This window comes from Hemicordylus capensis, chromosome 2 (genome assembly GCF_027244095.1).
Source record: "Hemicordylus capensis ecotype Gifberg chromosome 2, rHemCap1.1.pri, whole genome shotgun sequence".
Classification (NCBI taxonomy): Eukaryota; Metazoa; Chordata; class Lepidosauria; order Squamata; family Cordylidae; genus Hemicordylus; species Hemicordylus capensis.
In genome coordinates this window covers 35,716,822-35,730,365 of record NC_069658.1, presented here as the reverse complement: position 1 = coordinate 35,730,365, position 13,544 = coordinate 35,716,822, and the positions used below count along the sequence as shown (strand labels likewise).

At 44.4% G+C, this 13,544-nt stretch overlaps 1 protein-coding gene across 1 annotated transcript; it reads left to right on the top strand.

Moving 5' to 3' along the window:
• Positions 1–4,443: 4,443 nt before the first annotated feature.
• Positions 4,444–12,029, top strand: CCNO (cyclin O). Its single transcript, XM_053297581.1, has 3 exons — positions 4,444–5,183; positions 8,927–9,112; positions 11,109–12,029. The coding sequence occupies exons 1-3, from the start codon at positions 4,848–4,850 to the stop codon at positions 11,586–11,588; spliced, it is 1,002 nt and encodes a 333-aa protein (XP_053153556.1). The 5' UTR covers positions 4,444–4,847; the 3' UTR covers positions 11,589–12,029.
• Positions 12,030–13,544: the final 1,515 nt, after the last annotated feature.

The following is a 13,544-nucleotide window of genomic DNA, read 5'->3' as shown; positions in this document are numbered from 1 at the left end:
GGAAATCGCCATTTGAACTGCTGAGAGGACACAAAGCTACCACCAAACTTACTCAATGGCAACAACTGATAGGGCTTTTATGTGCTGTCTCACCCTGAGGATGCAGAGATTCATGATTAGGTAAGGGAGGAGCAACAAAAATATAAATTGTATGTAGATTGGAAACGGGATATGAAAAAGCAAATGTTTTAGGTGGGGGACTTTGTTTGAGTACAGTTGTCTTAATAAAGTGAGAAAGGGATGTTCCCAATATTCTGGACCAAAACAAATAATCGAAATCCAAGGAGATTCTGTCATATTGGATGATGGAAAGAAACTGAACAGTTTGAGAATTTCCAGTATGCGTACTATGAGACAAGAGGGAAGGGAGTCAGCTTTCAAGAGGAACTGAAGAGGAATTTGATCTTGTCTCCAGTTCTGACTTCACAGATGAGGAAGATGAAAGTGATGGACAATCCTTGGTACCAGAAGAAAAATCACAAACAGTTCCTATGCCAGAGACCTCAAGACTTAGGAGAAGTGTGCATGAAATGAGACCACCTAAAAGACTTCAAGACTTTGTCACTAAATTTTAAATGAGTTCAATACTGGTTGTTATAAGGGGAGGGATGTGTTATATTCTATCTATCAATCTTTCATGTTTTGTTAATTAGAAGTTTGTCCCAGTGGGGATCCTGTAGAGCAGGGATTCTCAACGTTGGGTCCCCAGATGTTATTGGACTTCAACTCCCATAATCCCCAACCAAAGGCCACTGGGGCTGGGGTTATGGGAGCTGAAGTCCAATAACAACTGGAGACTCAGTTGAGAATCCCTGCTGTAGAGAGTAGTGATGTGCATGCCTCCGAACCAGTCCGGATGGGCACGGGGTTTTTTTTGTAGCTTTAAGGGCGGGGGGGTAGTACTTCCCCCCCTCCGCCGCTCTTCCCCCTCCGGCGCTGTGGTTTGTGCAAAAGTCTCTAGGGCGGCAGCGTTCCTCCCTGCCGCCCCTGGCCCCGTCGTTAGCCTGCTAGAGCTGAAATACGCTATGCGCATGCGCCTGCTCTGGCGCGCGTACGCACTTACCGCCGCCACGTGCGCGCTCCATACACGTCACACGTTGACGTGTGACGTCTGCGGAGCATGCGCGCGGCAGCGAGTGCGCATGTGCACCAGAACAGGTGCATGCATGTAGCGTATTTCAGCTCTAGCAGGCTAACAACGGGGCCAGGGGCAGCAGGGAGGAATGCTGCCGCCCCAGAAACTTTTGCACAAACCACAGCGCCGGAGGGGGAAGAGCGGCGGGGGGGGGTAAGTACTACCCCCCGCCCTTAAAGCTACAACCTCCCTCCGTGCCGAGCCGCCGGACTGGCTCGGAACTGGACCGGTTCGGAGGCCTCCAGAATGGCCTCCGAACCAGTTCGGGCACACCCCTAGTAGAGAGTGTGGGTGGTGGAGTCAGAAAGAAAAGGGAGGGAAAGCAGAAGGAAAAAATGGACTTGCTTCTGAATAAAAACTTAGTTAAACCAGAATGGCACAGTGGGAAATAACTTGCCTAGCAAGAATGAGGTTGCTGGTTCCAATCCCCGCTGGTATGTTTCCCAGACTATGGGAAACACCTATATCGGACAGCAGCAATATAGGAAGATGCTGAAAGGCATCATCTCATACTGTGCGGGAGATGGCAATGGTAAACCTCTCCTGTATTCTACCAAAGAAAAACCACAGGGCTCTGTGGTCACCAGGAGCATGACACACTTTACCTTTTACTTTAAACCAGAATATGATTTCTTCATGTTACAAGGGAAGCAATTATAAAACAACCTGCCTTCCACATATGACACTATGTGACCTAGTCTTCACTTGACAGGGACACCGTGGCAGGCAATAATGTGTTTCTTCCCCCTTCCAAAGGCAGCTCTAGGATTGGAATGGAGGAAGCAATATGTTTCTGAGACACCAGCCCACCCTAAAACGCCTCAGGAGTCATGTTCAGAAGAAGTAAAGTGGACCATTGCTTCTTCAGACATGCATGCTGGCAGAGGTGCACCCAGGTAACTTTGGAGCCTGGACCTAAAGGCCTTTGGACGGCCCCCTCCCCTGCAAATTAAGCATCATCATGCTCTGCCGGGCAACCACACTACCTGGGACAGACTAAAGAAGCTTTGGGGCCACCCAGGGACTGTGGAGGCCCTGGACATTGGCTGCGAAGCTCAAGGGTAAGAGCGCCTCTGCACATGCTGGACACAATTTCTGACTTCCTTGCCTTTTCCTTAAGCTACAGTATATTCAGTTTAGACCAGTATTGATCAGGGCCAGGTTTGAAAAAGCAGGCCTGAAAGAACCATGTAAACAAAGTTCCTTCCTATACTGCTCAGTAAATTTGGAAGTCCAAGCTTGCAAAGGAGCAGGTATCCATTCCACAGCTTCTTTCCATGCCAGTGGTACTGCAGTACTTGGGAGAGATGGCACTGGTATGGAAGAAGCCATAGACTTCTCTCAAGTGACCTTGGATTTCCAAAAGCAGCAAGTAGCTGCAGCAGCGCCCATACCAGTAAAGGTAACATCAAAATAAATGGTAAAAGCCTGATACACCAGCCATGTTAAGTTACCTGGTAATGCTTCCATGTGGCAGTGGCATTATGCTGGGAAGAGGGGCTTAAAATACAGAGGGTCTTTCACAAGGGAGCTTTATACTCCCATGTGAAATATGTACATGTGCACACGCGCATGTTTCTGTGTGAATGACTGTACATGTGTTCATTTGAAAAATAAATCTGAGTACAGGTCCCCATAAATGCAGGATAGGAAGTGTATTGCTGTACATGCTTTGAACATAACATGCAAATAGCCATACTTAATAGTTATATGTACATGACATGTGTACATACACACACACCCCATACACAGATCATATTGATACCTGTGATTTGAGCTATAGTAATGCCATTTTGATTCTAACTGAAATGAGCAAGAGTCTCCTCCATTTTGTGTTCCTGCCTGTATGTCATTTAGAAAGAATGTGCCGTGTATGCTTTAGTTCTCACCCTTTCTGTCTTGCTAGCCTTGTGAACTTGCAACATATTGTTTAACTGCTGTGCCTTCCAGCTCTGGTCTACTGATCATGAGAGGGAATGATGCTGATAAAGAAACAGCCCACTATAGACTACGAAAGTAGAAACTTTAACAAAGGCAGCATTGTGATTTTAGGAAGCCTAATATGGTATTAGATTGCCGGACTACCTAGCTAGCTTGTTGTAATTGATGATCATGCTAGAATTGTATCAGTTCTGTATATAAACTCTGGGCAGTTGCCATTATGGGCTACCCTGTCTTTTCTGGAAATGATTCCCAGGGTCTAGCCTGCTCTTTTTTTTACTCTGCAGAGGTAAATAAAGCTTTTTAATGGTCTCTCTTTGGTGTGTGAATCTACTGGCTGAACGCACACCAGGCTAACAACCCGGCTTTACGTTTATCAATATGTGCATTGAACATAATGTGTAAATAAGGCCGGTGACCACTGCACAATCCTTGCAGTGGGATCCGCATGCTAAGCAATGCAGTTTTTATGCAGAACTATATCCTGAATTAAGAAATCTGAGATTGATTTATTAATTCATCAGTTACATCTGTGTCTAAATAAAATAAATTCTGCATTTTAAAAAAACTCTGTTTCAGAATAATGTCTGTGTATGTCACACTATGCATAATCTCAGAACCGGCATTCTGCCCTGTGTAAGAGAAGAGGGGAATGCTTCTTATAGTGTTTGCCATTTGTTTTTAAAAGCACTTACGTTAAAATGAATACACATTTCTAAACCGTCTAATTAATCTGAGGCACCTTTATAGTCCATCAAAAGAGGTGTAAGCAATCAGCCTAGCCAGATTAGGCAATGAGTTATTTTTAACCCATATGGAACTGCCATCCTGTGTTGGCATTTCTGGGGGCTCTCATATGCCAGGTATTAACATATCAACTGCCCAAGTATATTAAAACAAAAAACCCCAGGGTGTAATAGTTCTTGGATGAACAAACAAAATACAAGGGAGTTAGTTATCTTGTTTGTATGGTGAGATGTTGACAGTTAGATTCTGGTTTATTCAGTGAAGAAAGATGGCGTCCTTCTTCACAAAAGTTACTTTCTACGTGTGTGAGGGGCGCATTTTTGCACTGGAAGAAATTCCACCTGTTTGGGCGAGGAGGAATAGGGCCGTTCAAAAAAGTTTGAAAGGCTAGGCCAAGCTATGAGAGGAAATGAAAAGAACGTTTAAAGGGGCGCGGGGCGGGGGGGAGCTTGTAGGTTTGTATAATTTTACATGTTTGCTGTGCTTAAGTGCCGTGGCAATGAATGTTATTGCGTATTATTATGCCATCCAAAAACCATGTCGCCTGGCTTCAGCAGAAAGGCGACTTACCTACGGCAAAAAAACCCAAACCCCATTTCAAAATGGAAGGCAAGGCGCCTCATCGGCCGGGTGATGATGATGCGTTTGGCCCTGCGGAGGCTTCGGGTGACCAAGCCCGGCAGCTTCCGAGGGGGGACCCCTTCGCTCAGGCCTGGAACTGCTGCGCGCCTGGACGTGCCATTCTACGTACGCCCTCTCCCCAGTTGCTGGAGGAGGCGGCCTGCCAGGCCGGCTTGTGCTGCAGGTACCCGAAGACACCCAGCTCGGGAGGCAGCCGAGAGAGCGGGTCTTTAGCCGGGAAAGCCGCGAAGAAGAGGGGTGGGGGGTGTCGGCAGCAGGCGGGACCAGAGGCGGGGCAGCAGCTCTCGCCGACTTATAGCCGGTTCCAAGCGCCTCGCTCGCTCCTCGGCGGCGCTGCCCGGCAGGCAGCAGCAGCAGCAAGAGGCTCCCACGAAGCGGCGCGATGGTGACGACCTGCCCTAACCAGCCGTGCCCTGCGCCTCTGGGCGCGCGCAAGCGGCAGCGGGCCGAGGACGTGACCCCGGAGGAGCGGGTGGAGCCCCCGGGCGACGACGCCGGCCTCCAGCTCCGCGCGCCGGTCAAGAAGACCGAGGCCCCCCCAGTGAGGGGTCGGCTGCTTCCCGCCGGCCGGGTCAGCTCCCCCGGCGGCGGCGGCGGCGAGCCTATGCGTCCCCTGGAGCGGCAGACTTTCCGCGACTATGGGCAAAGCTGGTACCGCTTCCGAAAAGGGCTGGAGGGCAAGTTCCACCCGCTCGACCCGCTGGCCCAGCAGCCACAAGTAAGGGGAGGGCGGGGAGGCTGGAGTTCAGAAAGCGGCTGCCCGCTGCCTGGAGCAGGAGGAGAACTTCTAGACAGGTTTCCTTAAAATTACACGAGGGGCGGACACAAAGGTTATCGCAGCCGAGTTGTATTATCGGAATATATCCCTATATATATATATATCTAGTTCTTACTCTCTCCCTTTTCTCCTGTCGATCTTCTTTCTAATAGATGTATGCTTCCACTGTATGAGAATCACTTTTGCACTGAAAAAAGCACAGACTTGCATGTAGATTGTCAAATGAGACGATGACGGGTTAGTGTTTGTCTTGTTCACACCATCAAGACAGCCCTCTTCAGACGTTATGAGTGCTTCCCGACACTCACAGTTGCAGGGGGCAAAAGCAGGGAGGAAGTCCTGGCACCCCAGGGTGCTCATAAGGTCTGAAGGGCGGGACTGAATCTCTTGACCCTACCCTGACCTCTCTGGATGTTCAGGGGAAAGTGTGGATGTCACACCTTCAACTACACAGGACACAAGTGGGAAGAACCCTGGGCTCCTAGTTCAAAGACCCTGATTGTGTGTAAGTAAAGTGTGTCCTCGAGTCAGTGTCAACTCCTGGCGACCACCGCCCTGTGGTTCTCTTGTACACACACACAAAACTCCATTCATACTTCCTACTGAACTCACAGAGGTCATAGGGTGGAACAGTGGGCACATCCCTCTCACCCACTCCACACATTTAGTGAGAATCTAGGTATAGAAGGTGTGAAGAGAGTTGTTGTGGGTACACATGCTGGGAGAGTGCTGTGCTTGACAAGGCTTCCCAGCACATCCATACACAAAAATATATGCACGCATGAATGTCACCCCAGCCTGCCAATCGTGGAAGCAATTGTGATCATGCTTGCAGCGATTGCCTCTTCAGACAAACACCCTAACTATGAAAAGTATTGGGGAGATAAGGCTTCCCAGCACTCATCTTGGGGACTGGCAGGCACAGCATCCCTTCCCCGCCCTCCATCCCTTCTGAAGAGGGCTGTAGCCTACATGAAGTTTTCATGTGCTCTCCTACACAGAGTAACTTCCTTTGTGGAAAATAAATCATGCGTAAGGTGTTATTTCAATGATTAAGTTCTTGATATGTGTGTGTTAAAGATGTAGAGCACTTGGAACACTTCTAGGCATTATTCAAATAATGTAATGCACAGAGTGGGAGAGAAGTATCCATTTTTGGTTTGTTTGTTTGTTTGTTTGTTTTATTTCTATGCCACCCTTCCAAAAATGGCTCAGGGTGGTTTACATAAAAATAAATAAATAAGATGGATCCCTGTCCCCAAAGGGCTCACAATCTAAAAAAAAAAAAAAAGAAAGGTTAGCAGCATCATATTGATCTCTCCAGCAGCATAATTGCACACAGTTGTGGGCAAATTCAGGAAGATTGGAACACATCATGATGAGAACTAAGGGTGATGAGAGAGAGCTTAAAAACATTGTTCAGGTCAAAGATAAGGAACGTGTGGGAGGCTATGGCTAATTGGGCAGAGGTGGCTGCAGGGTATGATGGTAGGTCTCTGGGATGGGGTGGAATCTGAGCCTCTGAAGGAAGATGGGAATTTAGAAGATAAAAAGAGGGCCTGCTACATACAATGTTCTGGCTCATGTCTAGAAATTACAGTCCAGAGATAGCTTCCATATTACATTATTGTAATTTGTGTTACGTGTATTGTAATTTTGCATATGTGCTTTTCATTTTGTCCACACTACACAGTCTGGCACATTGCTTTCCCCTGAACATCCTGAGACAATACACTAAGCTCTGGTAAAGTTTCACGGATACTCCTTCTAGTTTACAAGATTCTCAATTGCTTCCTTTAGATTTGTCACACTGAAGTAGTAGAGGCTAGTGCTACTGAACAATAAGTGGTGGGTGGAGCTTTGTAATCAGACTTTCTTTGCAACCTTGTTATTTTTAGGCACTCCAGCTTTTTTCCATATAGAAATATTATATCACTGGGTATTCTTACACCTACATTGGTTATCCCAACACCTTTCACACATGTTTTTCCTTGCAAGGGTGAATGAAGGTCTAGGATCCCATTTACACAAAGTATAAAAATTGAATGCTGCCTATGACAGTGTTAATACACTGGTTGCTATTAACTTTAATAATTCATCAGTGCTAATAACTATGTTCATGAAGTGACGTTAACAGCACAATTTCAAAGCTAACCAGAGACCTGATGATATGAGTGTCTTCTTCCACTGACTGAAGCCTACTCATCTTCAAAAGGAAGTGAATGCCTCTGGGACAGAAGTGGGGTTACAAAAGGAGGGTGCATCTGACTACTGGGAGGAAGTCCCCTTTACTGCTTTCTCTTCATCACAGATCCACCCATATGCACAAAAGTTGTGTATCCACAATCAAAAGGGTATTCAGCCCTTTGTTTATGCACATGAAGCATAAGTTATTTGAAGTGGCTTGAGGCTTGGATTCTGCAGCCACCATAAAAAGATACGGTGGATTCTGCAGCCACTGTAAAAGCTGCTCCGAGAACAATTTGTTATGGGACAGCTAATAAATAAAGTGTATTAATAATAATAATAATAATACATTATTTATTTATTTATGTATTAAACTGCACAAATCTTGCTTCCTTAAAACACAGTACAGATAAAGACTGTCATGCAGCCAGATAACCTGGTTCTACTGGATTCCTGACATTCAGTGGTACATATGTTGGTAACCTCCTGACTTGACTTCTGTAATGCGCTCTACGTGGGGCTGCCTTTGTACGTAGTCTGGAAACTTCCGTTGGTTCAGAATGCGGCTGTCAGGCTGGTCTCTGGGTCATCTTGGAGAGACCACATTACACCTCTACTGATGGAGTTACACTGGCTGCCTATAGGTTTCCAGACAAAATACAAAGTGCTAGTTATAACTTATAAAGCCCTAAACGGCTTGGGCCCTGGGTATTTGAGAGAACGTCTCCCTCATTATGAGCCCCACCGTCCATTGCAGTCATCTGTGGAGGTCCGTCTCCAATTGCCACCAGTTTGTCTGGAGGCCACATGGAGATGAAACTTCTTAGTTGCTACCCCGGGACTGTGGAATATGCTGCCTATTGAAATATGATCCTCCCCATCTCTGACTATTTTAAAAAAATGTTTTAAAAACCATCTTTTTACTCAGGCTTTTTCAGCTTCTGGATAATTTATAGGTTTTAATTTTGTGATTGATTTTTAAATTGTTAGTTTTTATTGGTTTTTATGTGTTTTTAACTTGTGTTTTTATATCGTTGTGAACTGCCCAGAGACACAAATTCAGGGCGGTATAGAAGTGTGATGAATGAATGAATGAATGAATAAATAAAATTTAGTAGTCAGTCACAAATGTCATTGTTCTGTGGAGAAAAATGGTTTCCCGAATATATGCTTTCTGCTGCAATCATACATACGTATTTACAAGATACTAAATAATCAAAAGTGAGGAAGGCCTTTCTTTGAAGAAATTTCATGCTAAGATTTTGCTTGTCACTAATCATACTTATTAATTATTTATTTATTATACATATTTATTTATTATTTCTCTGTGTAAACCGCCCTGAGCCATTTTTGGAAGGGCGGTATAGAAATCAAATTAATAATAATAATAATAATAATAATACTCTGCAATGATTTGGTTGCCTTGTTAATGGCTGCCTCCAGATTTTATTTTTACCTCTTTTGTATCCTAACCCCATCTCTCCTCAACTTCACAGATAACTGCAGAGGCCCGGTGCAAACTGATCAGCTGGCTAATTCCAGTACATAAACATTTTGGCTTCTCTTTTGAGTCCTTATGCTTGGCAGTAAACACGCTAGACCGCTTCCTCACCACAACTCCAGTGGCTGCCGACTGCTTCCAACTCCTCGGAGTTACTGCGCTCTTCATCTCTTGCAAACAGGTATCAAGAAGACCTAGAAGATCTCCCCTATCTCTTCCCTGCTTTTTCTAGGTGGTAAGAGTTGTGTTTCCTGTTGGAAGGAGGGATGGACAAGCTTTATTTATTCAAATGTAAAACTAGAGAGGATGGAGGTTTTTTGAACCATGGTGACTAGGAGCTGCCAGGCGATTAGTAGGGCTGAGTGACTGCCAGTGGTTTGGAATATGAAGGCATGGGGTTTTTTGCCCTGTACTCTGACACTGGTGTTTCATGCAATCTTATGCTGTCGATATTTGTTATCTCTTTTATCTCTTGGTTTTCAGTCAGGAGCTGACTGGCTATGGATTTATTTTTATATTAACAAATTATTATTATTTAAAAATATTTATACACCACTTTTCGACAAAAAGGGTCTCAAAGCAATTTCCAATGCAAAAGGTATAAGAAAATGGTTCCCTGTCCCCAAAGGGCTCACAAACTAAATGAACTAAGAACAGCCCTAATGGATGAGACCCAAGCATCCTGTTTGATACAATGGCCCACCAGATGCTTCTTGGAAACCCATAGGCAAGAGCTGAGGGCATGTGCTCTCTCCTTCTGTTGCTCCCCTGCAACTGGTATTTAGAGGCATCTTGCCTATAAATAGTTTAGTGTCACTGAAAATTTTGCCACTTTGCTGCTCACCCCAATTTCCAGATCATTTACGATTAAACTAAAAGACACTAATCCCAGTACAGATCCCTGGGGGACCCCACTGCTTACTTCTCTCCATTTAGAGAACTGTCCATTTATACCTACCCCCTGATTCCTGTCCTTCAACCAGTTACCAATCCACACATGAACCTGTCCCCTTATCCCAAGACTGTTAAGTTTTCTCAAGAGTCTTTGATGAGGAACTATGTCAAAAGCTTTTTCAACGTCCAAGTATACTATGTCAACTGGATCACGTTTATCCACACACCTGTTGGTGCTCTCAAATAACTCCAAAAGGTTGGTGAGGCAAGACTTGTCCTTGCAGAAGCCAAGCTGGTTCTCCTTTAGCAGGGCCTGTTCTTCTATAAACTTAACAATTTTATCTTTGAGAATGTTTTCCATCAATTTGGCACAGAAGTTAAGCTAACCGGCCTGTACCAGTAATTTCCCAGATTCCCCCTGGATCCCCTTTTGAAAATTGGAGTCACACTGTCTACTTTCCAGTCCTCTGGTACAGAGCCAGATTGTTGGGATAAGTTACATATTTTTGCAAGGAGTTTGGCAATTTCACATTTGAGTTCTTTAAGAACTCTCGGGTGGATGCCATCTGGCCCTGGTGATTTGTTTATTTTTAATTTTCCAGACAGTTTAGAATGTCATCTCTTGTTACTTCTATCTGACTCAGTTCTTTAGCTTCTGTCTCTGAGAAGCTCGGTTCAGGCACAGGTATGCACTCAATATCCTTTGCTGTGAAGACAGATGCAAAGAATAGAAGTGGTATGTCAGAAGTCTAGAGCAAAATCTTGGACACTTTCTTGATGCTAAAAATAAATGGATAATCCTCTTCACTTGACACATACCCTAGCCACAATCCAGTGCCAATAACATAATATCCTGTTCTTAATTCTGCAGGATAGATAGACCTGCTTCAGGATATAAATATACTGTGTTCCCTGCTTCCTTTCCCCACAAGCAGGGGAGATGAGCTATACAGCCTTCAAAAATCAAATACCATGTTCAGCCAGATTGGAGCATTTTTAAACTGCCATTGATTTCTTAGTGGAAGAGAGTCAAGCACATGCCTGACTCTCCCTCTGAAATAAGTGGAACTTAAAAGGCTTTAAGTTTGATGGGATCATGTCCTGTGTTAATTTAAATTACAGCTGGTTAAGATTAGGACAAGAAGGAGAATGTGACAGCCATTGTTGTACCGCCAGTACCATATGGGTCCCACAAAACATCTGGGAACAATGAAGATGGTTCTTTTTATGCACATTCTGCATTTACTCTTGTGCATTGCTTTCTGTTCTTTTGTGCCTTTCAGGTGGAAGTGCATCCACCCAAGGTGAAACAGCTCCTGGCCCTTTGCTGTGACACTTTCTCTCGACAGCAGCTCTGCAACCTGGAATGCATCATCTTGAACAAGCTCCACTTCAACCTGGCAGCCCCCACCATCAGCTTCTTCCTGGAACACTTCACTCATATGCGGATGGAGGCTTGTGAGGCTGATGCCTGGGAGGCTAAGAATGCCAAAACCCTGGCCAAAGGCGTGGCTGAACTTAGCCTGGCTGACTATGCTTTTAACAAATACATGCCTTCATTGCTAGCTGTTTGCTGCTTGAGGCTGGCTGACCAGATGTTGCAGCACCAGAAGCCGCTGGACCTCCATTTAAGTGACTATCCAGAGGGGGTTTTACAGGATTGTCTGGACAACCTACATTTGCTGGTGTCTTTGAACGAGGACTCTTTGCCTCTGGTACTGCCCCCAGAGATTTCAGATCAGTGTCTGCACTTAGAAAAATGAATTAACCAAAGAAAACATACTTGAAGCACTATTTGTAGCCATGCATTTGTCAGTTTTTTCCAGTGCATGTACAGAAGGACCACTGGTCATTGCAATACCTCTGAAATAACAGTATTCATTTTGAACTTTTGCTTAATAGTCTTTTCAATCAGTTTTACATGGTATTTATATTTATTTGTAGTGGAAGCTATGACTTTGGTTTAGAATGTGATTGGTTAAGTAATGGCTTCTCTGATCCTTTTAATATAATTTGCAAATTCTATTTTGCACATTAGACTTGTCATATATTGCACTGACATTATTTTAAATAATAGGTTGACATTGTAAAAAATGTGTATTATCCCTGTACTTATTTATTGAGATGATAGTTCAATACTAAGCCATAGGAAGGACAACAGTACTGTAAATGCATTTCTCTAATAAACTTTTTATCAGAAATTGTCTGTAATGACATGCTTTCATCTTTTTCTGTATCCTCCCAAGAAAACATGAACCCATTACATGACAGCATTTAAGAAGCAATTCTGTATGGTGTCCCTTAAGGTCTAACTACAGATAACAGCAGCAGCTCTGTGTCAAACATAGAAAACAGTGGGGAGGCAATTCCAAGCAGAGAAGCAGCAGACAGAAAGCTGAATAATTTCCCCACGTGCTGCTTTCCCCCTTGCATCCCCTCCCCAAAGCTGCTTTTCTCCCAACCAAACTTAGCTTTGGCCTTAAAGTCCAGCTGGAAGAAAATCAGCTGGAGGGAAGGGGTTACAAAGGGAGAAGGGATGATCAGAGTTCAGCGCCTCCTCTCCTGATCACCACTCTTCCACGTTAAGTTGTCCACCAAACAACTGCTTTACAGAATTTTGTTGTGATCCATATTCTAAGACATTAGTCTGGCTCTGTAACATGGAGTTCAACCCTTACAGGCACCAGCATCATCTAATTTTCTGTGTGACACAAAGATGCTGGAGGTGGGCTGTGCTTCAATTGAAAACATGAATCAAATATTCAGAAACAATTCTGTATAGTTTATTCCCAATTCCACTGTTAGAGTTTTCATAGAATTCAGACCAAGCTGAAGACCAAGAAAATTGTGGGAATTCTCTTCCACAAGATGTGGTGACAGCCAGCAACCTGGATTGCTTTAAGAGGGGATTGGATAACTTCATGGAGGAGAGAGAGAGGTCTCTCAATGGATACTAGTTTGAGGGCTATAGGCCACCTCCAGCCTCAGAAGCAGGATGCCTCTGAATACCAGTTGCAGGGGAGTAACAGCAAGAGAGAGGGCATGCCCTCAGCTCTTGCCTGTAGGTTCCCAGCAGCATCTGGTGGGCCACTGTGTGAAACAGGATGCTGGACTAGATGGGCCTTGGGCCTGATCCAACAGGACTGTTCTTATGTTCAAGCTGGTTAGTAACAGTGGCCAACATGCTGCCCAGTGAAACATGAGTGGTTCTGAACCACCTGTCTGGCTGTGTGTACCTTTAAAAATGTGGGCACTCATGCATAACTCACACTTGTACAAATGCTTAAAGCTGTATGATCACACTTACAAAACATTATTTACATGATTTCCAATGTAAGTAGTTTTGAGGAAGTGCAATCATGCAACTTTAAGTATAGGCAAGAGCCCTTTTGCACCAGAGCACCGGCCAGAGTCTTAGGTGTTCTCAGCAGCGCAGGCAGTTCAGAACCATCAACATTGTGCTGCACAGTATGTTGGTCAATGAAAGAAAGGAAAGAGAGCCCAGAAGCTTACTTTCTGATATCCAATAACCCTATTGATTCCTATGACATCCACTGACATTCATCATGTTTTCAGTATCTTCTGTGCACCAGAAACTTGGGAAGATTGTTTTTTAAAAGAAACAAGAAGTAGAATTTTGTACTTAGTGCTATGCTGTGTGATCCATAAGCAGATATCTTGAAAATGAATAGCCTGTTCATATTCAATATATCTGCTAT